The sequence below is a fragment of the Pogoniulus pusillus genome, chromosome 22 (assembly GCF_015220805.1).
Source record: "Pogoniulus pusillus isolate bPogPus1 chromosome 22, bPogPus1.pri, whole genome shotgun sequence".
In the NCBI taxonomy this organism is placed as follows: domain Eukaryota; kingdom Metazoa; phylum Chordata; class Aves; order Piciformes; family Lybiidae; genus Pogoniulus; species Pogoniulus pusillus.
Genome location: NC_087285.1, coordinates 20,998,336 through 21,024,459, shown reverse-complemented (window position 1 = coordinate 21,024,459; position 26,124 = coordinate 20,998,336). Strand labels below are relative to the sequence as shown.

The window sequence follows — 26,124 nt, the reverse complement described above, 5'->3', positions numbered from 1 at the left end:
AAGCCTTCCTCAGAGCAAAGCTGTCCCCTGGCAAGATTTCTGCAGTGCAGAGAGCTGCTAAACCCCAGGAACAAAAACCCCAGCTCTGCCACAATTGGTTCTACCACTGGTTTCACTGGAGCCAAAAGTTTGCCCTAAAGGAGGAGGGGGAGATCTCAAATGTGCCTTCCTTCAGAGAAAAGAAGAATGAGCTGCTCATGTTTCTGGGAGAACAGCTGCCAGGCTCAGCTCCCAGCCCACCTTTGTGGGCACCACAAAGGTCCCTCTCCCCATGCTCTCTCACCTTGGAGAGATGATAGGACTCCAGACATGTCCAGTCCAGCCTCATGCTGCTGTGCATCACAGGGTGGGGGGCTCTGAGAAACTATCTCATCTGCCTGTACACCACAGACCGAGGTCTGCTCACAGGGCTTGTCCCATATCATCATGAAGCTTCAGTCCTCAAGGTTGGCCATGGTCAACATGGCTTGGCAACCTGCCCTCCCACAGCACAGGCAGTCCAACAGCTCTGTGGGCACTTTGTACTCTTGCACTAACCCCAAAGTGACATGGTAACTGCAGATGGCATGGCAACTAAATGTTCACAGCCTATGGAACTTCTTTGTGGGATACAAGGCACTCATCACTGACAAAGGGCTCACCTTCACTTTCTGAGAGCTTTGACACAGCCCTGGCCTAAATATCTGGCAGATGCCAAAGATCTGATAGACAACAGTTAGAAATGTTCAAAACTTAAATGCTTCTACTAAGATAAATGGAAACCAAAGCATTAATTTAGGCTTAGAAAGATGAAAACTCATTTTACCTGAACTGGTACCATTTTCTGCTTAGAATCAAGGCCAAAATCATGGCACAAAAACATTCACACCAGAGTTTTATCCCTGGAGTCAGACACAGAAAGAAAAAGTCATCAGTGTAATGGCACAGTTATAAAAATCTCCCTTTCTGAATCTGTCTCCATGCAGTGACAATGAAATCTGTGACTGAAGGAAGCCAAATACTGAGATGGATTTTGAGAGGCTTTCAGAGAAACATTATCACTAAAACAAGCAGGAGATAGAATGGAAAAGGATTAGTATTTTTTTTTAATAGCAACATTATTTTCCTCTTGTGTTGAATTATTTCAGTGCCTACATCAACATGCAGACATCAGCTTAGAGAAAAAAAACCCACACAACTGGTATACAACAGATCCCCAAAAGGATATTCATTCAAAAGGAGACCTCAGGGGAAAAAGCAGACTTCTGGAACTACCAAGAAGGAAAGTCTTTGCTGACAGTAATGGAAATGACACAAAATAACTCAAATATGACAATACCACTTGCTTTTAAAGGCAAACTAATACTATGGAGAAGCTACAACATTTCTCCCCCCCCCAAGATAAAGTTAAAAATGCAGGCCTTACAATTCCTTAACCAAAAAAAATAAACCCTAACACTCCAAAGTTGCTCTCCTATTCAAACTCAAACACATCTTCCAAATTCAGAACCAGAGAACCATGCCCAACTTCATGGCTTTACATAATTTATCCATAAAGTCTCTGTCAGCACAGTAAAAGCAAATCAAGATCCTGAAATAATTTCATAGAATCAGAGAATGGTTTAGGTTGGAAGAGAGCTCAGAGCTCAGCCAGTTTCAACCACTCTGCCATAGGCAGCGACACCTCCCACTAGAACAGGTCGCTCAAGGCCTCATCCAACCTGGCTCTGAACACCTCCAGGGAAGCTGTGGAGCACAGAATCACAGAATGTGATCAAAGTTCATATTGGGTGCTTCTGTGCTCCACAACCTCCCTGGGCAATCTGTGCCAATGTCTCAACACCCTCACTGCAAAGAGCCTTTCCTAACATCTAGTTTGAACCTCCCCTCTGCCAGTTTAAACCCATTACCCTTTGTTCTGTCATTACAAGTCCCTGTCAATAGTTCCTCCCCAGCCCTCCTGTAGGCATTTGTTGCCACGTGTGAGTGTCTCAGGTTAGAGCCCCCTTGCCCTTGGCTGCTTCTAACCACATGCAATGACGTGGGCACATGATACCACTGAACAACTCAGAGGTGCAAGTTATCAGGCTATTTGAGTCCAGGCAGGCTTGGGAGCAGAGACAAAGGTGATGCAGGCACCAACAGCATGTTCCTCACTGACTACAAAAATGGAAAAAGCAGTTAAGATGAAAAACCAGAGGGAATTCTGCTCTCACCAAAGTCACCAGTGTAAAACTGGAGGCCTAATCTGCATGACACAGATCTGAGTTGAAACGTGGAACCAAGGTACAGAAACAGGCACAGAACCAGCCCACGGTGCTCACCCACCAAGGTCATTTTTTAACATCTCCTCCCAGGACTTGTTCAGAGCAGGCAAAGCAGCCTGACTCTGCCTGCCCTTTTGAACCAGAAAGCAGGGGAACATTCCCAGCTTTCCTTGCCAAGAGTTAAACCCCACATCATTACTGCCCACAACCAGTTCAGCACCGCCTTCCTCTTCCCAAAAACCAGAACTGCAGACAGCAGTAACTGTTCCTCACTTCCAGGGGCAGAGAACATGCTGATGAGGATGGTACTTTAATCCCTAAAAACAGATGATCTGGAAAAAAAAAAAGCATAAGGCAAAACAGTCCAGGTATTTTCCCAGCAGCTTTTTCAGCTTCTGTATCCCCATCGAAAGGCCTCCAGTCAAAATGAGATCATTGCTGGTAATCATTAAAACAAGGTAATAATTAATAGTGCCCAGGATGATCTCAGTCTCTAGGATCAAAACAGCTTCACTCCCCTTCCTCAAATATTAGAGTAACACATATTTATTTATATATATATATAAAGAAAAACCCATTCCATGGGCTAGCATCAAGCGTGACAAGCTAAGATTTCATGGCACTTGACATTAATTAACATTTGGATTAATATCCAGAGGTGGCCATTCACACACTTAGGGGAAGCAGAAGCCCTACAACGTAATTTAAATCCATGTATCAGGCTCAAAGTTATGCTTTGCACATTAAACACGCAAACAATTGCAACCCTTGAGTCACAGAAGGGTGGAAACCTGCCCTCAAGAGCTTAAAAAGCAAACTCCCACGGGCTGTTGTGAGGGTTTGCCCTCAAGGGAGGAAATACTTTCGGAATTTGGGGGTTGACCCCAGCTTAATTTTCCAACACAACTTCTGCCAAACCCTAATGATTACTGCTACCAGCAGGTCGAGCCCTCTCTGCTCCCCCCCCACTCCCTGCAAGGTCACCAACGCAGAAGGAAGCACTCAGCTTATCCTGTTTTGGTTTGGGGTTTGTTACTACTGAAGAAGAAATCCCAAAGCAGCTGCACGTTTAGTTTGAAGCGGTACGAGCAAGCTTTACTGCGTGAAAGGCACCGCGACAGAGGGAAGGAAGGAAGGAGGAGGGCAGAGCAGGAACCTCAAGCGTTTCTCGGGCAGCTGTGAAGTCCCAGCGCAGCAACGCCTCGCATTCACTTGGCAGGAGGGCGACTGGGCAACAAGCACTTCTGCGCTCAAGGTTTGGGGCAAAATAGCTGCCTTACAAGAAATAAAGTATCTATGGGCCAGCTGCCATGCGGGGGAGACGCGTGATGCCCTCCTGTTTGTCCTAACTCCCATATAGTGCCCAGCTTCCTCCAACACAGCCTGATAGGTCGATGTCTGAAGGCTCCACTGACGTTACCGATTTTCATCCACTACTCGAAAGATCAGCAGGTAGCAGCGGCTGTGTTTTCAGCTGAACCACAAAGCTGCTGGAGGTCGAAGACAGGAGGAAGGCAGGCAGGCAGCCACAAGCTCAGCGTGAGGCACGTTTTGATGGAGCGATCTTGCAGCACACCAGTCCACCTCTCCTGCCCCAGCGCCGCCACCACCGATTTCGGTAAACACCCTCCGGGGCAGCCCGCCTCAGCTCGCTCTCCGAATCTAAAGCACGTCCTACTGAAAGCCCACGCTGCTGCCTCCCGCCTGGGAACACGGGGCCAAACAGGCTGTCACCATGACAGTGCACATCCAGGACAGCACGGCAGGCGCTCAGCGCAGAAGGGATTTCTGCAAGCGGGCAGGGATGGGAAGGGATGGGGCGGGGGGGAGGAGAGAATTCCCCCAAGCCGCGTCCCGCATGCCAGCGCACAGCCACCGAGAGCTCCCCGGAGAACGGCGTTCCCCCGTCCCCGGGACTCGGCATCCTCAATCCCGCAGCCCTCCCGAACAGGCACTATCCGTCCCCTCCGACCCCGTATCCCGCCAAGCCGCGGCGGTGCCGGGGCGGACACAAAGGCTCTGCGGCGGTACCTACCTCTCCTCCTCCATTGTGCAGCACGGAGGGAGACGGGGATGGGGGGGGGGGACCGGGGCGGGCGGCAGGGCAGGCTCAGCGCCCCGGGCCCGGCATGGCTGCGAGCGGCCGCCCCCGCCCCGGGCCGCTTCCTGCGGGAGCGGAGCGCTGCGTCCCCGGCGCGCCCCGCCGCAGCGACTGCCGCCGCAGCCCGCACCGCCTCCTCCTCCTCCTCGCAGCCTCCTCCCCCGGCGAGCTTGCGATCGTCTCCGGGCAACGGCAGCTGTGGAGGGCGGCCCCGCCGCTCCGCACCGCCCGGCCCCCGCCGCCTCCTGGCCCGGGCTCCGGTCAGCGCCGCTGGCACAGCCCGCCAGCACGGCAGCGGGGAGCTAAAGAGGTCAATGGCCAGCCCCGAGCTGTACTAACGGAGGGGGTGGCGGTGGCGAGCGGAAACGGGGAGCGGCGGAGGCACCCGCGGGGAGCAGCTCTGGCGTCCCCAGTATCCACGGGTCCCTCGTCCGGCTGTCGATGGCAGCGATTCTGCCACCGCCGCTGCCGCCACCGCTTGGCCCCTGGGGAGGTGGATGAGCCGAGAGGCCCGAAACTGCCTGAGTCCGTCCGACCGATGCGCTAAAGAAAAGTTTTACGGGACTAAAACTCCCCAGTACTGACCGTGAGGTCAAGCCCACGCCCAGGGCAGAGAGGGCTGGTGATGCTCTGACCTGACGCAAAGTCCCAACCCGTCTGGGTCCCCCCCAGTTCCTCTGCAAAAAGCATAATCTAGCCCCCAGTTCCCCGCTTTGTAAAAGCTCTTGCTGTCCTTCTATGCAATCTATCAGGCCAAAGACCTGCTGCACAGGCTTTACGGGTCCTCAAACTGCAGGTGCTGCTCAGCCTTAATCACTGCACTAAACCACGTTTGCCGTTTTTATCCCAGCTGATACAAATGCAGGGATTTTACGTTAATCTGAGGGGCTTCTCATTTCATCAAAAGATTTTCTCAGTCTCACTCTGCAACAATGAGGCCCTAGAGATTAACTATAATAAAGACAAGAAACATTTGCTTTCTTCACCACTCTTGCATTCACAAAATGTTCTTGTGCAAAGAGAGAAGTAGAAGCATGAAGAGGTTTCTCTCATAAGTTACCATACCATACAGAATCATAGAATGACAGAATCAACCAGGTTGGAAGAGACCTCCAGCATCACCCAGTCCAACCTATCCCCCAGCCCTATCCAGTCAACTAGACCATGGCACTAAGTGCCTCAGCCAGTCTTTTCTTGAAGACCTCAAGGGACGGTGCCTCCACCACCTCCCTGGGCAGCCCATTCCAATGCCAATCACTCTCTCTGCCAACAACTTCCTCTTAACAGCCAGCCTAGACCTACCCCGGCACAACTTGAGACTGTGTCCCCTTGTTCTGTTGCTGGGTGCCTGGGAGAAGAGACCAACCCCCACCTGGCTACAGCCTCCCTTCAGGTAGTTGTAGACAGCAATGAGGTCACCCCTGAGCCTCCTCTTCTGCAGGCTAAACAACCCCAGCTCCCTCAGCCTCTCCTCATCATTTGTAAATAAAATTACCTCACTCTTCCCCATTTCTCCTCAAACCACATCCTCAACCTACATTTCATACACCTTTTAAAAGACAGCAGCAATGAGGATCAAACAGGTGCTATTGCACCTTCCATGGCAGGGTTTCAGAAGCTTGCTGAGAATCATCACCCCCTTTCTGCAGATAAGAAAACAACACACCTGGAAGTTGAAGGACTTTATCAAAGCCTTATGGGGATGACAAGACAAGAGCCCTGCTGTTTAAACACCATTTGGCAACCTCCCCACAAGCAGAAGAAATACAAATAAAGCCAGGGAGTCAAACCTTGCACAGGAATAGGCCTAAATTCCTGTTAACCATTTAAGACATCTGGGTCCTCAAGTGCTTCCCCAGCGTGCAGTCAGCCTTTCACTGTTGATGCACAATGGGCAGAACTGCAAGACACAATATTTCAAAGCAGAGAAAAAGTAACTACACTAAAAATAGTAGAATTTACCTAGGAAACAGGGGCTGGAACTTGTTTCCATTGAGTAGGTCCCTCAATAACCATAAAAAAGTCCAGCTACAAGAGCAGATCCTGAAATTGCTGGTTTTTTATTCATGCACAGTTTTCAAAGAACACAATTTTAGGCTTTTACCATAAAAATCTACATTTCACTCCAGCCAACCTGGGAACTAGGCCCCTAGGTTGAACCAAACCAGTAATACCTTCTTACATGCTCTGTCCCACCAGCACTTGTAACCTCTGGACTCTGTAAACACCTCTAGCAAGCATAGAAAGGTAAATCCCAGCAGCAGAGGAGCAAAACAGGGAATAGTCCTTGCTGGAACAGGACAAAAGCATGTTCCAGTAATCAGAGATGATCTTTACAGCAGCCTTGCAAAACAAACCTGACTGGGTTACAGCCCTGACACAAAAATACCTTGCTTGTTTTTAAGTGCAAAGATCAGTATCTTGAAAAAGCAAAAGCTGTAACACCTGATGGGTGGAATTTTTCCCAGTCCTGACTAATCCTAAATTCCTCCTACACCTAATCCACCTTCCAACACCAACCAAACCTAAACAGTGTTCAGAGCAGGAAGGTTCACAGCCAGTACAACCATCCCATGGCCCACCAAAACCTTTCTAGATTCCCATGATAATCTCCAGATCTGCCACGAAAGACCAAGTTCTCCAACTCTAATGAGCCATGGGAAAAGTGAATCACAGCACTGCCAATGTCCTTACCACAGCAAGGAATTTCATCAACAGATATGCCAGGAAGGGAGGGAATGAAACCAATCCCTGCCCATCTGATCCAAGACTCTCTCCTGGCCCAAAGTCTGGCAGCTGATTTAACCTTGAGGTTGTAAGTAAATCACAGTTTAGGGGCCCTTGGTTCCCCTCTGTATATCTGTTTCCAGTATACACCAATATCACAAACAATCTGCTATCTTTAGGAGCTCTCCTTTTTAGTTACATCATTCCCTCTACCAAACTATTAATCACCTTTCTTTAAAACCTTTGGCTTCTGCACTGAGAGCTAGGAAAAACTGCAAAAGTAAAGCACTGCCTTTGGGGAAGCTTCCAAGGCTACATCATTTGTCATTTTCTTTCTTAAAAGATATATCTGGTTAGATAAATGTATATGGGTTTCTATATAAACAGACATCTTTTTCTAAGCGCATATATCAACTGTATGTGTGTATATATATGTGTGTGTGTGTGTGTGTCTTTGAGCATCCAACCTATTCTAATGCAGAAGCTGGTCCTGCTTTGAGGGGTGCTGGAACCAGATGACCTCCAGAAGTCCATTCCAACTAACCTTATTCTGTGATTTTAATGAAGCACATACTCAATTAGAGCTGTATGTAGAACTATTTTCTGAGAACAGGTCCACTAATGAAAGAAAAAACAGTCAAAGGTACCTCCTAAAACAGCCACTGAGACACCTCACTGCAGGCAATTGGAGGAGGTACTTCTCTGCCAAGCACCTTGTAGCTTGGTAGCTAAATCCTGAAGGTATTTTCTGCCCAACCACCGCTAGAATTTCGAGCATGTCATACTGGTTTCATGGAACAAAACCAAAACAGCAGCCAAAATTTAGCTACCACAGCAACTCACAGGGGTCTAAATTACCACAAGACTCAAAAGGAAGCTCTAGGAGACCTTCTAGGCAGGGACCTCCCCGGAGCAGGAGTCAGTGATGCTCTGGCAGCTGAAGTTTAAGAGGTAAGAGCCTCCCGCTGAAGCCCTGGTTTCTGAAGCATGCGAAGCACGGAAGCTGGCAGGTCTGCTCCGGCACTCGCCCCGAGTCAGGACTCCAGTCCCCAGGCGGCGATGCTGCAGAAGCCATCAGCACCTACAGCCTCTGGAACTGTCGCCCTCTGCTGGTAGATGTCCAAGTTTCACACTCTGCCTGTCTCAGGACTGCACAACGGGGGTTTAGGATAGAGGCTCTCTTTTAATCTCTAACGAAAGTGATCTTTCATATACAAACACTGGATTTTCTCCAACAGCTTCATCGTGACACAGCCATCTTTAGAATAAAGAGCCCCATCTTCACCCTCAGGCTGTGAGTTCTGGGGTGCAAACAATCCTAGTGCTCGCCCCACACAGCAGTAACAGACCAGACGCAAAGTTTGCTCCTGCATTTCCCCTTTCCTGTAGCAGAAGCAGTTGGTGTCACCCACAGTAAGCTATGTCAGAAGCACAGACTTCCTGCCCTCTAGTCCTGGTAAGTATTTATCAGAAACTGGCTGGCAGATTTTCAGATAGATTTTATGGTTTAGATTTGAGTGCTTAAAAGGAAAAATTAACAGTCAGGAAGAAAGCTGGGGAAGAAAACCTGCCGTGGGCAGTGCAAGAGCAGAGGCCAGTATTCAGATGCCTAAATGCTACCAAGACTCTCACAAATCCTCAGTTCTGACTCACACTTCTGCACTTACTGAAGTTTAGGCTATGAGCCAGAATGTGTTGTGGTTTTTTCTCCTCCATTTTTTTTGCCTTGCTGCTAAGATAACACTTCAATGTGATTATTGGCTTTATGATGTGACCCTAAATGCTTCCACTAATACTCTTAGTTATAAGAGGAAAACTACTCATACACATCATAAAGTTATTTCATGGCTTAAGTAGCATTTATATACTGAGAGACCAGCATAAGCAAACCTGTTTGCATTGAGGACCCTACCACCCCAACCGAAGTCTCTTTGCTCTCACTCCTGCACACTCATTGCCTTCTCTCTCCTTGAAATCCTTTAAAACATTTCAAATTTTGTTCTTTGCAAAAGCCAAGAGACACAGTCCACCACCACGTGCTGCATAACACAACATGCTGCAGCACAAGCAGGAAGTAGCAAGCCACACACTGAAATTTAGGCAAGATTATTTCTGCAGACACATTATTGTTTTACCTGAGCAGAAAAAGCTGCCTCATGCAGCATGGATTCCTCACAGATAACAGATTGTCCTTCATTAGCCTGCTTGGTATTTTATTGGCAAACACCTTCTTCTGCTCAATCTCCATGGTGTATTCAGAGTGGGAACTGCACGTCAGGGGCTCAGCTCAGGTTTCTCTTCACTTACTGAACTTTTGTGGTGTCCTTTTCAGGGCTCAGCTTTCCCATCCTCTCTCCATGCGGAAGAGTACCCTGTGAGAGAGAAAGCAAACATGCTTTGAGAAGGCATTAGGGAGTGTGTGGCACAGACTCACTGCAACACACTTGGCCTAGAGCAGCACCAGCAATAAGACAAGCCCAGCTTTGCTGGCCCAGCCTTCACTTCCAAAGGCAACGTTTCTCAACTCCCTCTCAGCTGACTCCCCAGAAGACAGCAAATGGGAGTTCTCTATTGCTACTAGCAACACACCAAGCCAGCAGAACACTTGCAGAACATGTGATGCTGATTCATCAACAAACTCATGCCTCAAAGAGGCTTTAAAAGTGACACTGATACCACAGAGCGGAAGCCCAGACTCTAGCTGGTGAGTAAAAGCAAGGTCCAGTAGCAAATTCTAGGTTATATAATTACAGAGAAAACCAATTTGCCTAGATTTAAACCTGCAGAAAACCATGGACAGGTGGGCTTAAAGGGAAAAGGCATGGCAATTCACACCAGCTAGCTTCTGCAAATCCTTCAAACCCTGCCTCGTGCTCCTGGGATGCTTCTTGCTCTGGAGGATATGTCTCCATGGAAGTACCACAGAAGGGCAGCATCACTTCTCTTGCAGAATGCACTTTGCTAAATGTCCTATGCAAGAGGCATTAGCAATTAAAACTACCACCATTCTCCAAGTCCAGCAGTGGTCTCAGGGGGAGAAGCTCTGAATTTGCAATCAGACAGGACTCAAGGGAGCTCTCTCCAGTAAACAGAGCAGTGGTGGGAAGAAAACAAACAAACAAGCCCAAATGAAATCATACAGTGAATAACTTTGGCCAATTTTTTCACCTCATAAACTTAAAAGACAACTAAATCCTGAAAAAGTACCAGATAACCCCACAGAGAGAGCTGGGAATTGAGCATTGGAAACCACCTGTAAGTCTGCAGCCCAGCCAGAGAGTAGTTTGTGAGCCTGAAACCAGAGATCCCTTTGGAGGAAGGAGGGAACGTGGAAGTAAACTCAAAAACACATCTGATAGTGCTTAGCTTTTACACAAGAGCTAGGTAAGAGCAGCCTCCCTCAGGGTGTGATGGTTTGGGTGTTCCCCACTCCCCCACACTTTGGAAATCACCCAGCCTAGACTCAGCAGGCTCTGGAAATTGAATGAAGCTTATTATTTACAGCTCAGCACAGTATACAAGCAGATATTTACAGTACATACAGCTATATACAGAAATAGACAAGGCAAAAGGTAATACAGAAACACAGCAGCCCTCCCAGAAACCTGAGTCCCCAGGAGGGGCCCCCAACCACCCTTCCACCTTCTCCCACCCCCCTCTACCTTACCCCAGACGTTGTCTTGTGCCCAAGGAAGATTGGAGGGTTGGCCAGGGGGGTTAGGAAGCAGGTGAATTAATCAGAGAGATGGCAGGTTAGGTTAGAGAAATGCAGCCCACAGCCTGGACAGAGAGTACCTCTCTTATCTGTGTTTGGATACCTGTTCTTATACATTTCAGCAAGCCTATGAGTGAAGTAGACATCACCCTTGTTTCCTTCTCACAGCCTGTAATCTAGTTCTTCTGACCAAAACATTCTAGCTAGCTTCAAACTAGCACAATCCACCCCTGTCTATTTCACTCAGAGTATTGCTGAGAACTATCTGATCTCATCTAACACAGTATTTACACTACTGAATATTACAAGTTCATATCAGACTTCATTCTGGCTATCTCAGATGTAGGTGATTCAAAAGCTCAGAACAGTCATGGATGACTTGGGTGATAGCATCCATGGACAAGTCAATTGACCTATCACGAGCCCATCGGTATGTTGCATCTCTGCCTTGATGTCCAGATGAGTCATGGGCCCACCGAGCTAGGAACAGTTCACCTCAGTGTTTCCAATCAAGGTCAAGATCAGAGTTGGTATCAACTTGAGCAATCTTAGCAGCTTGGTCTGCCTGCTGGTTGTGTTGGTGTTCCTCAGTGGCTCTGCTCTTAGGCATGTGTGCATCTACGTGCCGCACCTTCACTGGAGTTCTCTCCAGCCGTGCATCAATGTCCTGCCATAGATCAGCACACCAAATAGACTTTCCTTTCCTCTGCCAGCCATGCTTCTTCCAGTCCTTTAGCCAACCCCACAGAGCATTGGCTACCATCCACGAGTCGGTGTAGAGGTAAAGGATAGGCCAATTCTCACGTTCAGCCACATCAAGAGCAAGTTGGACAGCTTTTACCTCAGCGAACTGACTGGATTCTCCTTCGCCATCTCTCGCTTCGGTAACTCTCCAGGTAGGACTCCAGACTGCTGACTTCCATATTCGCTTGTTCCCACAAGATGACAGGAACCATCTGTGAACAAAGCATAGTTCTTTCCCTCCACCACAAGGAGGAGCTTCTTCAGCATGGGTTACTTTCTCCTCTGGAGGTTTGGTGCAGTCTGTGCCTTCTGGCCAGTTGGTGATCACCTCCACCAGACCAGGTCGGTCGAGATTACCCATTCATGCTCATTGGGTTATCAAAGCCATCCACTTAGACCAGGTTGCATCTGTGGCATGATGTGGTGATGAACTTTTGCCTTTGAACATCCAAGTTAGAACTGGCAATCTGGGAGCTAAAAGCAATTGTGACTCAGTTCCAATCACTTCAGAAGCTGCTTTCACTCCTTCATAGGCTGCTAATATTTCTTCCTCTGTTAGGGTGTAATTTGCCTCTGAACCTCTGTAGCTATGAACCCAGAAACCAAGTGGACGACCACGTGTCTCATTTGGAGCTAGTTCTTCTCACCAAAACATTCTAGCTAGCTTCTAACTAGCACCCAGGGCCCTGCCCATGTTGTTGTAATTTGTTCATCAGGGTGTGCAGCTGGGAGAGGAAGGCTTCCCACTGAAGAAAACAACAGTACTTCTCCACTGAGAAGAAGAACAAGGAGACAGAGCATGAATCTCCAGCCCCAAACTCTGGCTGTGTGTTTTGTCCAGCAACACTTTAATCCAAGCCTTTGTGGACATGGGGACTGAACTCCTGATCCTTCTTCTTCCCAAACTGTCTGCAGTGTCTGGACTCATGCTTCCTTCAGGATTTTGTGGCAAGCAAAATTTCTTACAGAAGTAATCCATTGAAGAAATCACGGAAAGCAACCAAAGTTAGAGAAACAACAGCAGAGACTGGGATGATGTTCATCTTTTATATTGATTAGATTACAGACTAAGTGTTTGTGCAAGGCATGCCTTTCAGTTTGAAACAGCATTCCCACTAAGAAGAGGGTTTCCAAGAGACAAACCATTTGGCAAGTGCATGGCATAAAGCAGCATTTGAACAGCTCACTCTGCTTCCAAGGAACCTTTCTGCAACGTTCATCAGCAATTTGTACTTCAGTGTGTGCCTTGACACATATCCAGCCAGAAACACAATCCCTTTCTAAACTGGCATCCATTCATTACCCACAAAAAGAAGTATTTATAGCAGTGTAATGAACAAAATATGTATCCAATTCATACATAGCTCTGCATAGGCTAGCTTAGGGTTTCTTTTGTTGTGGTGGTTTTTGTTGTGGTTTGGGGTTTTTTTTTTTTTGAGGGAGAGCTACTTTTCAAATCTCTTTCCATTTATGAAAGCATCCAGGAATGAAACGGCATGATCAGCCTAAGAGGGTTAATATCCAGATGCCTTGGACAGATGGCATTATTAGTCTGGCTGGGCTCGACATCTCGTTTTCAAAGTTAAGGAGCTTTGGTGATTTGGATAGCTGACAGTCTGAGAATAGCCAGAGCTCTAAGCTCCATGCCTCTCTCACAGCAGTAGGCAAGACCACAGCTTTGCCTAACAGACTTGGAGAAAAAAACAAAAGTGACACCAAGAATCTCAAAGTACTTCAGGAAATGCTGCTGAAGCTTTGTTTAGGACTCATACTGGCAAAGGCTGAGCCAAGGACAGCAAATAGAATTTGAGGGTGTGGGGTTTGTTTTGTCTGGTTGGGAGTTTGAGGGTTTTTCATTTTCTTTTGAGGCTTTTGAGTTGGTTTGTTGGTTTTGGGGGGGTTTGTTTTGTTTTGCTACAGCCTAGACCTGAAGTGTTTTATCTCTTCTTCAGTCTATTCAGCAGACAGAACTACAGGAAATACAAGCATCTGAAGAATGTTTACTCTTCTGCACTGAGCTACAGCTTTTTAGCCCTTGCTCTCTCACTGTTCCCACTATCTGTTTGCCCCACAAGACAGATCTGATGCTTTAAGGGGAATACAGATACGATAAAGCACTCTTGGAATGATATGAACAAGAGTGATCAATTCAAAAGTGACCACGTTTCCTCTTCTCTATACATAACAAAAACTGAGAGTTCTGGGCGCAGAAAAGGCAAAAGAAATAGGATTTGCCAAAGGAACATCGAGGAGAAAGGCACAAAACTCCAAGCCCCTTTACAAGTCCTAATATACAGGTAAGTGATTAAACAGTTCCTAGGAAAGGATCTGTATAGCAGGAAGCCCTTTCTCTTGCTGAAAGACACATACCTGACGCCTGTCAATAGCAGTACTTGCATTACAGTATGAATAAATATTCATTAAAGTGGAGTAATGTGTGTGCTTACACACACATACCACCAAGAACAGCAATACCTGAAATGCAGACAAGCAAATGCTGCTTGTTCAGGCTGGCTCAGAACCCCTCATGGTGTGCTTGCAGTGAGAAGCATTTTGCAATGAAGCTGGTTTATTCATTTAAGAAATACCAAAACAACTCTTTAAAGAGTGTCAAACACCAGATCACAGAATTAGCTACACACAAAATACTGAATAACCCATTGCCTTGTAAACTGCAGCTCTGGCTAAGGTGGCTGAAATTCTACAGGTTACACTTTCAATCACTTCATGTTCATCCAAGATGTTAGATACAGATGCATAGTTTGAAAGACCTGTTGGAAATGCTTTCTTCCTATTAAACAGCTTTGAAAGCAGATGCCTGTAACAATAAATACCATGTAAAACTGGTACAAACTCTTGATGATAAACACTAATCCATAACAGCTACAACAGGAGAAACAATCCCTTATCAGAGGCTTGGAATAAGCTATGTGGAGATGGAAAACCTATCCCCTCACACTGTGGAAGCAAACCCCTTTCACAGGATACACCATGATTTTGGTCACTGGGGTGAAGGGCACCAAAAGGTGTCCTTCGGTTTTATTAACATTTTAATGTTTAATTTAGATTTGTAATCCAACTTTTGCATTTAAGAACTTCCCTAGGTATGTAGAAAAAACAAACTTGAATGGGTAGTTGGGGTCCTTAGCACCACTCTGGCTCAGACCATTTCCAGCAGCAAGAGGAATGCCTTTATATTGCCACAGTAGTATCAGCTAACAGGGCAGGATAATGAACCAGTTATGACCTGCACTGTCTACTTAGGACTTTCAATGCTAAATGAAAGCAAAACTTGCTTTACAGAAGAGATCCAAGTTAGGGTTGGGGAGAATAACACCATGAGAACTTTAAATTACATTTATAACTATTAAATACTTTGAATTAACTGACTTAAACCTCTGCACTAAGTATATGACAGAGTTCAAGCTCATCTCTGCTGATGCAGCTGCACCACTTGAAACTACTTCACGACACTACCCACCTGAAAGCTCAGCTCTGGAGAGCAAAGATTGCCCATCTAAGGACACAAGACAAGCCTGCAGGGCAAGGCACAGCTTTTTTTTTTAAGTCTGCCAGTGACCCACAGAGATTTGCTGTGATCAAAGCTGCTTTAGCCATTCCTGCAGTTCTAAACTACCTATTCATCACTTACTGTCAAAACCATCAAGTAGAGAGGTACTGCTGCTGCTTTGTGCAGGTGTTAACTCATTCCAGGTGACAAGTGTCTAGCATGTTTCTTCCTAACGCGTTAGTCATCAGTACTATTAAAAAGTGTATGTCAGGCTAATTTTATTAGCCAAATAAAATTCACAAGTCAGACAAGCACCAGAATCAAGAACAAGTAAGAGTAACCACCAATATCCATTACTGTTAAAAACCACGTGCATATCCCAACGCACAGAGCTATGCTGTGCTGTTGCAGTCTCTGAGCAGCTTTGTTCTGGAGAATTTCTTTATGTTTCAGCTTTTGTTCAGCTACAGATCTGTGATTTAAGTCAATCACTACACTTCAATTATTAAATGCTGAAAGTAAAAACAATTGCTGTCATGTCCTATTTCTCAGGTGAAACCAACACAATCCATTATTCAGTCCTGAACAGATCATTACAGTGTGAGATAATCTCAAGCAGCTTTTAAGTTGAGCTCATTTCAGAGACATAGCTCAGAAAGAAACTAAAAGGAACAGCTCAGAAATAAACTAAGGAACAACAAACTGAAATCACTTTATTGCTATCTCCATGACATCCTATAGTGACTGTGCAGTCACAAACTTATTTACACACCAGCTATGGATTTCATTTCAGCTTAGCTCTTTCTAAGCACCTCCATGCAGACAAATCCACCCAGGGGTCAGAAAATGACTAAATACCATTAAACACCTAAACAAAGCTTTAGCAACAAATCTATTTACTGGGAACTGTTCTAGAAACAGGTTTATATGCACACATAGTCTTTAGCCTTCACGTCACTGTGTCTCTAATGCCATCCAATAGATTGACATCTCTTGCTCTATCACATGGTGCATCTTAGCACTGTTGCCCCTTATCAAGCAAGGGCTCGTATCTGCCACTCAAACATTACCTGCACTATCACAAGGAAGTTCTTGCTTCCCAGAGACAAGAAATCAGAGTACAGCAAGTCTCACCTAGTCCAGACACTCTCCAAGAACACTGTTAGACAGATGACAAACTTTTGAGAGAGAAATTAGGCAGCACGTTCCCTAATACAGGTGCAACTTCTGGGATCTACTTTCTGTTCTAGAAGAAAGGCAGGAGCCCTACAACAGGAGAATTACATACAGCTAAGCAAACAGCCGGTTTCAGCACAAGCCTCAGTCAAGCTATAATTTAGCCAAGCTGTCAGATGTCACACACAGAGTCATTTTTCTAAAACTCAGTGTCTCCAGTATTAGAACATCCGTCCATGGCACATAACACATGAAAATATCATAAAGCTATAGTTGGTGCACAAACCTTTACCTCCCTGAGCCAAATGACAAGCCACATCACAGAACTCACTGTCCCTTGACAAGGTTAAGGCAAATCACCACAGCCAGGGACCAATGCATCTGTCTGAACCAGCCCAAGACCTGCAACTCAGCAGTTCATTTCAGCTACCAGAAGGAAAGCTGTGCTGCAGCACAAGCCCAAGATGACTGTCTGACATGGTTTTCAAGTGCAAAGTTAAAGTAAAAAACATCAAGCCCGGTGAACTGAAATAAAAGCAAGCACCTGAAGCTGTCTGCCAACAAGAGCTGGTACTTGCAGTTCTACACATGCTTCTCTGAACTGAGTTGCACTTTTAACAACATACCAGTGGCACTGGTTCACAAGAGCAGCCAACAAGCTTCTGAGATTAAAAATAAAATAATCATTAAGTCACAATACAGTTGCAGGTTAAGGTGTGGAACTTTTATAAACAAAGCCAAAGAGAACCAGTTTCACTACAAGACAAGCTATCAAGAAGAAACTTAGCTCTTGGCTTAAATTTACCCTTTGATACCAAAAGGTTGTCCTGTTTATTTAAACTCACATAGGTAATTACACTGGTGCTTTATTTTTAGTAGCAACAGACTCATTTTGAGTAAAATCAGTGTCAGGCTAGGCTGACACCACCTTGAAAAACATCATGAGAAATCCTTCAGCCCAGAAGCACAGATCCCTAACATTTAACCATCCCCTGGAATGCCTGAGCATTACATGTCTAATATCTTGCATATCTAGAGCAAAGCAAAAATCAGCTTTTAAGATGCAGTCCCATAGAGTATCAGCATTAAAGACTAAGTACTTAAAACTGAAGCCAAAGTAACTTTGTACTTTTTAACTCCATGCCCCATACCATACATACTCACTGAAGCACATAAGGAATTCAATTTTTTATTTCATATCCATAAACCCATAAACGTTGCTATTCTAGATTTCTATGCAGGAAGGCAGTTTTCCCTTAGAACATTATGCTTTTTCATAAACAACAAACTTTCATTCTATTGCGTGAAAGGGCTACAAATATACATTTGTTAATCAAGCAGACTACACAGGTTATTTTTGCTTTACAACTGGCACCCCTCTTACTGGTACACGGAACTGGCTCGTTGATCACAGCACCTTGCCCACGAGTTTTAGATTATCACTTTTGGAAACGTGGGCAATTGCAATCATTAGAATGATCAAAGGAAAAAAAGGGATTATGTGCTGAGGCAGGTATTGCAAATCCATTTCCTTTCTTCCCGTCAGTACCCACGGAGCCCGGCTTTACTGACATGCAGATGTCATTGCATCCTAAACCAGTCATCTAGCGGCACAAAGTAACTTTCACAAGTCTAGCACGGCTGTTAGAACCCATTTTCCTCCTGCCGTAAGGAAGCCTGCAGCACGGGGCTGCCGTCCTGTCGGTAGATGGTGCTGCGAGAGGCTCTCGGGGAACTATAACGGAGGACAATAGTCCAGAGTGAAAAGTCTGTTAACCCGGTACTAAGAAAACAAGGATGCGTTTAAGAGAAGGGATAAACGCCGACCCTTTCCTGGAAGGAATCATATACAGTCAAACGGTAAGAGGACTCGAAAGTAAGCACTCAGAAGTTCTGAACATTTTATATGAAGCACATGCTTAACACAAACTAGTTCTTCAAAACTACACAGCACATACGTTGATGGAAAAATCCTACAGAAAAAAACCTGACCAACTCTGTCAACACGTCAAACTGCCTAGTACGAGACGGTGGATGCACATAAACTGCATGAGAACGGAGGGTTAAAAAACAGACCACATCCACAGACCAGCACTTCAAAAAAAATGTTCTGCCGAGTGTTTGAAAACCAAGAAATCCTCTTAGGGTAGTAGCAAAAAAGTCAATCAGAACCTCTACCGGCAATGAAATATTTACCCTTAAGCACACAGAGATTTCTAAAGCAGAGGAACAACTTCCTTCAACCTAGAAAAGACATTAAAACCGCACGGAATGGATCCTAGGAAAAAAAATTAGACATGTAAAGCTCAATGAACACAATGATTTATTTAAAAAATAAAAAAACGTAAAAACGATTTTTTTTCCTCCTTTACAGAAATGTTAATTTCAGTCATGGGATCCGAGTAGATTTTGTAGAAAAAAATGTAGTAGCCAGGCATCGAGTCCTTACAACAAAGGAAATTCCCCATCGCCCTCCCCAGTTTTAACTCCAGATCAGCAAGACACTTCCCACCCCGTACCCCCCCCAAAAAAAAACAAATTAAAACAAGACTTTTTTTCGTTGCTAGTATAAAAACGACCAAGGTCCAAGTAATAATAAAAAAATAGAGTCCATCAATGACTGTAACACAAAGTATGTGTATGTGGGGCCCAGTCCATCTTCAGAGAGAAAGAAGTGGCACGGGCAGCAGAGGCGACCCCCAGGGGGCATTTAGGAGCTGCTCCCACAGCAGGGAGGCATTTAAAAGGAGCTGCCCTTCGGCGAAGGAGAGGAGAAACCATTTAGAAGCTGCCCCGTATCAAAGGGAGGGCTCTCCAAGCCACCCTCAATGGGCACGGGTGCTCCAGCTCAGAAAGAACCTCCCCCGTAGCCTCCCCCACCATAGCCTCCTCTGTACGGTCCACTGTTACTGCGGCCCCCCCAGTTGCCGCCCCCTCCTCCACCTCCTCCGCCGCTCTTCATGGGGCCGTAGGAGGACTGGTGCTGGCTGTAGCTGCCGAACCCGCCGTACCCGTTGCCGTAGTCGCCGCCTCCCCCTCCGCCGCCTCCGTAGGAGCCGCTGCCATAGGAGCCGTAACCACCGCCGCCGCCTCCTCCTCCACCGTAGCCGCCGTAGCTATTGTAACCGCCGCCGCCTTTGGACAGACCGTTGTGGTCCCGGTTGCCGGATCCGCCGCCTCGACCCCTTCCTCCCCCTCTGCCTCCCCGGGAGGGCCTGGAAGAGCCGCCGCCTCCCCCGCCAGACTGGATGTCCTCCTTGGGCACGGCCTTCTTGACCTCCACGCGGTGGCCCTGGATCGGGTGGAACTTGACCACGGCTGCCTTGTCGGCGGCGTCGTGGTTCTGGAAATAGACGAAGCCGAAGCCGCGCTTTTTCCCGCTCTGTTTGTCGGCGATGATCTCGGCCTTCTCCACGGGGCCGAACTGGCTGAAGTGCTGCACCAGGTCCCCTTCGCCTACGTCCCCTTTCAGGCCGCCCACAAAGAGCTTCTTCACCTTCGCGTGGGCCCCCGGCTTAGCCGAGTCCTCCCGGGACACGGCCCGCTTCAGCTCCACCGCGTTCCCGTCCACGGCGTGAGGGGAGGCGGCCATGGCGGCGTCGGCCTCCTCCACCGCCGAGTATGTGACGAAGCCGAAGCAGCGCGAACGTTTGGTCTGTGGGTTGAGCACGACCACGCAGTCGGTGAGGGTGCCATAGGCCGCGAAGTGCTCCCGCAGCCCGGCCTCCGTGGTCTGCACGTTCAGGCCGCCGATGAACAGCTTGCACAGCTGCGAGTTCTCCATGCTGCCGCCGGTGCCGGGGCTGCGCCTGGGCCTGGCGCCGAGACTCCTCCTACTGCTGGGGGGCAGTTCCGAAGGCTTCTCCCCCCCCCTTCTCCGTCTCGCCGCTTCTTCTCCCTCACTCGGTGCCAACAGCGCGACCTCACGGCTGCGGCAGCCGCCGGCGACAGCGCCCTGGCCCTGGCCCCAAGCCTCGCTCCGTCTCACCTGGCCCGCAGAGGAGACGGGGCCGTCCCGGCCGCCGCTGCGCCCGCAGTCGGGGGTGGGGAGAACACAGGCGCGCACAAAATGGCGGCAGCCGCTGCTCCCGAGCGCGGCCGGCCACTGGCGCCCACACAAAGGGGACGCAGGCAGGCCCCGCCCGCCGGCCGCCGCCACGCCCGCCCCCGGCGCCACGCAGCCAATCAGAATGCGCCGCCAGGGCACTCCGCGACTCACCTTTAGGGGCGGAGCTGCGGCCGCGACCGAAGAGCGCGGCAGCCAATCAGGGGGCGCGACCTGCGCCGCGCGCAGGGACGAGCCCCGGCGGTTGGGCGACAGCTGACGCGGCAGGCAGCCAATGGCATTGCGCTGCGGCGCCCGCGAGGCGCGCACCTCCGGCGCGCGAGGGAAGGGGCGGGATAAGGGCCCGCTCGAGCCCGCGGACGCCAGCCAATAGGCGTGCTCCGGCCGGCCGCGCGCTCTCTGGCTGGCTCCGCCCCGCGGGCGGGGGCAGCGCGCGGAGGGGCGGCGGGCAGCTCGCGCGGGAGCGTTTGAAACGCTGACCGTTAGGCGCGCGACCCCCGCCCCGCCACCGGGAGAGGGCTCCCGGCACAGCACCGCACCGCACCGCCCCGCCACCGGGAGAGGGCTCCCGCCACGGCACCGCACCGCCCCGCCACCGGGAGAGGGCTCCCGGCACCGCACCGCACCGCCCCGCCACCGGGAGAGGGCTCCCGCCACGGCACCGCACCGCACCGCCCCGCCCCGCCACCGGGAGAGGGCTCCCGCCACGGCACCGCACCGCACCGCACCGCCACCGGGAGAGGGCTCCCGCCACGGCACCGCACCGCACCGCCACCGGGAGAGGGCTCCCGCCACGGCACCGCCCCGCCCCGCCCCCGGGAGAGGGCTCCCGCCACGGCACCGCACCGCCCCGCCACCGGGAGAGGGCTCCCGCCACGGCACCGCCCCGCCCCGCCACCGGGAGAGGGCTCCCGCCACGGCACCGCCCCGCCCCGCCACCGGGAGAGGGCTCCCGCCACGGCACCGCACCGCACTGCACCGCCACCGGGAGAGGGCTCCCGGCACAGCACCGCACCGCACTGCACCGCCACCGGGAGAGGGCTCCCGGCCCGCCACGGCACCGCACTGCACCGTCACCGGGAGAGGGCTCCCGGCACGGCACGGCACCGCCGCCGGGACATGCCTCCCGGCCCGTCACGGGACCGCACTGCACCGTCACCGAAAGAGGGCGCACGGCACGGCACGGCACCGCCGCCGGGACATGTCTCCCGGCCCGTCACGGGACCGCACTGCCCCGCGCCTTCCCCGGGCGATGTCCTCCACGTGTCCTCCCCTTCCCTCCGTCCAGGACCTTGCTGTTACATGCTGAGGAGGAGGACCGGGGCTGCTGGCCCGAAGCAGGGATGAGCTGCTGCTGGGCAGCCAGCACATGCCCAGTAGGACTCTCTTCTGGCTGTATTGTGATCTCCACCCAGCAGCCCACACCTTAGTTTCCTTCCTGGCTTTAACGCCAGCCAGGCAGCGACTCCTCTCTCCTGAGGTTTTTAACCGTTCCGTTTTGCCCAGTACCCATTGCTCCCTCCTCGGGTTACGTTTTCCCTTACCTGTGACCATCTGCCCCTTTGCAGCACACTCCCAACTATTCAGTCTGTTCCCTCGGGCAGCTTCCTTCCTGCCGTCCCTGCTGCTCCTTCCTCCTCTGTTTCCATGTTCTTCCAACGCTGTCACTGCCTCCTCACCCTTAAATCTCAGAGAAAGAGGTAATTAGAGCACTTGAAGGGCTTGCAAACCCTGAGGAATGACTAACGGGGACATAGTCTCTTTTTTTCCCCTTTAGTATATACCTTAAACATTGCCAGCTTGAAGACTGCAGCTCTATTTTCAATATATTGACATTTTCGTCACAGAGGACTATTTTGGGTCTTACACTCACTGAGAAATATGTTGGAAGTTATCTAAGAGCTAAGAATTTCTTTCCTTTTTTTTTTTTTAGCTGTGGAATTTTATTTCTGCAGAGGTGCAGAGGATATCCAGCACCTCACCAGGCAGGGTAGCACCTGCACAGTCTCTGGAACTCATGTTGACTTGGTCCTCCTGACAGATAATCATAGACTCAACCAGGCTGAAAGTGACCTCCAAGCTCATCCCCTCCAACCTAGCACCCAGCCCTGCCCAATCAACCAGACCATGGCACTAAGTGCCCCAGCCAGGCTTGGCTTCAACACCTCCAGGCACAGCCACTCCACCACCTCCCTGGGCAGCCCATTCCAATGCCAATCACTCTCTCTGCCAGCAACTTACTCCTAACATCCAGCCTAGACCTGCCCTGGCACAACTTCAGACTGTGTCCCCTTGTTCTGTTGCTGGGTGCCTGGCAGCAGAGCCCAACCCCACCTGGCTACAGCCTCCCTTCAGGCAGTTGTAGACAGGAATGAGCTCTGCCCTGAGCCTCCTCTGCTGCAGGCTGCACACCCCCAGCTCCCTCAGCCTCTCCTCACAGGGCTGTGCTCCAGGCCCCTCCCCAGCCTTGCTGCCCTTCTCTGGACACCTTCCAGCACCTCAACATCTCTCTTGAACTGAGGAGCCCAGAACTGGACACAGCACTCAAGGTGTGGCCTGAGCAGTGCTGAGCACAGGGGCACAAGAACCTCCCTTGTCCTGCTGCCCACACTGCTCCTGAGCCAGCCCAGGATGCCATTGGCTCTGCTGCTCACCTGGGCACTGCTGCCTCATCTTCAGCTACTCTCTACCAGCACCCCCAGGTCCCTCTCTGCCTGGCTGCTCTCAGCCACTCTGTCCCCAGCCTGTAGTGCTGCTTGGGGTTGTTGTGGCCTAAGTGTAGAAGCCTGCACTTGACCTTGTTCAATCTCAGCCCGTTGGCCTCTGCCCACCCATCCAGCCTGTCCAGGTCCCTCTGCAGGGCTCTGCTACCCTCCAACAGATCCACAGCTGCTCCTAGCTTGGTGTCATCTGCAAAGTTACTGATATTGGACTCAGTCCCCTGGTCCAGATCATCAATAAAGATACTGAACAGGGTCATCCAATCTGCTTCTGAAACCTTCAGTGGAGGCGATTTCACAACCTCTTTGGGCAGCTTCTTCCTTTGTTCATTCTTTCCACGAGGAGATAGAAGTTTCCAGTTAGACACTGAGACAATCTTTGAGAAAGAGAATCCCATAAATCAAGTGAGCATACAGCTCAAGAGCAGATGCACAAAGGCTACTCAAGCCACTCTGCCTCTTTGTTAAGTAAATGCACATGCCAATAGATAATGGGCTCTGCTCTGAGGTAGGACTTTCTCTTCTGCTTGCACACCTGCCCCTCTTTGCTCTGTTCCTTGTTCTTTTCAGGCATTAGATCCTGCACAGCAAGTCTGTCTTGTCTCATCCACAGTAATAATTCCACAGGTCTTTTCCAAAACTGCTCCCTAGGAGAGGGTCATATTACCTTTGCCAGTTAGCACAGCTCAAGTATATTTCTGGCCACCACAGTATTTGTCAGATGCTTCCGAATTTGTCCTCTAAAGAAAGAGGTTTGACCTACAAAAATCTCCCTCAAAATTCCCCATGTCATACCCCAGCACTTGGCTTCCAAAGCTCCCCTATTCTCTGCACCATCCAAGAACACAGGCACCAAATCTCACAGTCACAAGTCAGCCTGATGGGAAATTCAGATTAGTGACCTGGAGAACAGGTGCTGGGGACTGGGTTAATAAGAAAATGACTAACAGACAACTTGATTGCCAGCCAGATTGTATGCTGGATCTGCTGACAGATACATCACTGGTCCCTTGCTCAGGAGAAGAGTGCAGGTTTTCCTCCAGCACCAGTCCTGGAGCCTTCATAGAGGTACACACTGAGTATTGTGAGCCTCCCAAGCTGGTGCTTACGATTCAGTGTTAGGCACTGGACTAGGATGTAGTTGCCCAGGTGTCTGAACTGATCTGTGCTGGCACTGCTGTGCTGCAGCCCTCCAGCCCTGTGACCCTGCCTTCTCCCATGGGCCAGCCCTGGTGTACCAATCCACTTAAGAGAGCCAGAAATAATCTTATCATGGAAAAGAGCTTTGGTTTTAGCTGCCTCAGCTTTCTCAAACAGTTTTTGGCACAATCCCACAAGTTCTGGTGTTGGCAGAAAGGAGGAAGCAGAACTGCAACATCCCCCAGATTTAGATCAGCTGCTGTGGAAACGCAGCCTTGGCAACTTGCAGATACAAGCATAACATTGACTGTGCTGGCAGGTTGCTGAACTACAGCCCCAGAAGAAATCCAGGGAGACTGAACGTTTCAGCACACTCTCCCTTACTCTTCATCAGATTGTGTCAGCTCCAGGGATTATCACTGCTAGGGAAATTCTGGCCTCGTTTCTATCAGTGGCTGAGCTTGCACGCTTCAGTCTCAGGGGCTGTCATTATCAGTGGCATTACCACTTGCAGTAGAGAAATGGGATTTGTGCTTAAATTGGACTTTTTTTTTCCTGTCATAGCCATATTTGTTAAGAGTAACTCACTAATATGGCTGGGAGATTAAATGTCTGCATTTGACAACTGCTTGCAGGGAAAGGGTGTCGTGTAAAACTGAGATCCATTTACCTCAACACATGAACAGACACAATCCACCTTATCTAGTTGTATGTCCATAATCTTGTATTTGTGGGTTTGAAATACACAAACACATCCTACTCAACTGAAAACCACAAAAGCTTCTTCCTAGAGGCCACCTGCAAGCACCACACAATTACAGGAAATACAAAAACATATTTTGCCTACCACTTGTTGTAGAAACTGTGTGGCCCTTGCCAAGAGAACTCTTTAATGTAGAAAATAATCCACAAGAGGTTTATAGACCTTTGGTGATTTACAAAGGGGGGGAAGAAAAGAGGATCTAGTTATGGCCTCAACAGATAACAAAGAAAACAGAACACATGTTTATGGAGCAAGCCAAGGAAGAGAGCAAAGGAGGAAGTCAGCAGCAGATGAGGGTCTTTGAGTTGTGAGCAAATCAGGCAAAATCAGTTGCTGACACAACTCAGGTGTAGCCTAACTGCTTCCTCTTCGTTTGCACTTCTGATCAGGAAAGGAAAATGCCTTTAAAAGAAAAAATGTCTTCTCTGATACAGCAGAAAGGCTAAACTCCACCTGACCTGGTGTCCTGCTCACTGCCCTTTCCCAGCATTCATGAATTCTCTCAAAATCACATCCTCAGAGCTCAGCCCCCATCCTGAAAGGGCCAAGCACACTGCACTTGCAGTGACACATACCACCAGGCTCTGGTGAGCAAGAGTTTCCTAGACAGCTAAACCTCAGCTCCTCCTGCACATTCCACAGACTTTCATGCTTCTGGGGTCATCCAAGCCACCAGAGTCTGCAAGCAAAGCTCTCCAATTGCTGCTGGATCCATGCCTGGTGAGGCATCCAGCCACCCGATCAGTGCCCCACGTCACTTGTTACACACTGTCCCGTGAAGGATGTGCTCCTGATCTGTGCCTTTTTCCTCGAGATACATGATCCAGCACAAGGGTGTGAGGAACCAAAGAACGAGTCTCACACCATGTGAGATGCGACAACTCTGCTAGAGCCACAGCCACAGCAGCTTCCCCACCAGGCTTTTAAACTGCTTTTAACCACGTGTGGAAGTAAATGCACAGCATCAGCCTAGGTGTTCAAATGTTCTCGGGCAAGCACTGCTGGAAAATACACACATTCCCTCTCTCCACCCCCGACAGGGCAGCCACAGCTTTCAATTGCTTCAGTTCTGATAGTTAGCTCTAGAATGCAAATTGCCCACGCAAGCAGCACAGGGCAAAGCTGCACCTCTATCACCACCTGAAGGCAGTGTGCTCTCAGGCTGCGGGCGCTGGCCAGAAGCGCAGCGGCAGATGTCTTCACAGGGTATCTCAG

At 49.3% G+C, this 26,124-nt stretch overlaps 2 protein-coding genes across 5 annotated transcripts in view; both read right to left on the bottom strand.

Annotated features, from left to right (window-relative positions):
* Positions 1 to 9,430, bottom strand: part of KLHL3 (kelch like family member 3) — a 60,706-nt gene extending 51,276 nt beyond the window's left edge. For 2 of the 3 annotated variants that reach the window (XM_064162160.1, XM_064162161.1), the window contains exon 1: positions 4,282 to 4,443. In XM_064162160.1, coding sequence (XP_064018230.1) covers positions 4,282 to 4,295 — 14 coding nt within the window. In that variant the 5' untranslated portion in view covers positions 4,296 to 4,443. Of the gene's footprint in view, positions 1 to 4,281; positions 4,444 to 9,209 lie in introns of those variants that run through there. The other variant, XM_064162159.1, reaches the window with a different exon arrangement.
* Positions 9,382 to 20,350, bottom strand: HNRNPA0 (heterogeneous nuclear ribonucleoprotein A0). 2 transcript variants are annotated; one of them, XM_064162165.1, is made up of 2 exons: positions 19,232 to 20,349; positions 9,382 to 9,446 (listed from the first exon to the last, which is right to left on the bottom strand). In XM_064162165.1, the coding sequence occupies exons 1-2, from the start codon at positions 20,002 to 20,004 to the stop codon at positions 9,410 to 9,412; spliced, it is 810 nt and encodes a 269-aa protein (XP_064018235.1). In that variant the 5' UTR covers positions 20,005 to 20,349; the 3' UTR covers positions 9,382 to 9,409. The 2 variants fall into 2 exon arrangements, with proteins under 2 accessions (XP_064018235.1, XP_064018234.1); XM_064162164.1 differs by lacking the exon at positions 9,382 to 9,446 and having other exon boundaries at positions 18,527 to 20,350.
* Positions 20,351 to 26,124: the final 5,774 nt, after the last annotated feature.

What these genes read in the sequence shown, in the direction of transcription:
- HNRNPA0 (XM_064162164.1), bottom strand. Translation starts at nt 20,004, where the DNA reads ATGGAGAACTCGCAGCTGTGCAAGCTGTTCATCGGCGGCCTGAACGTG.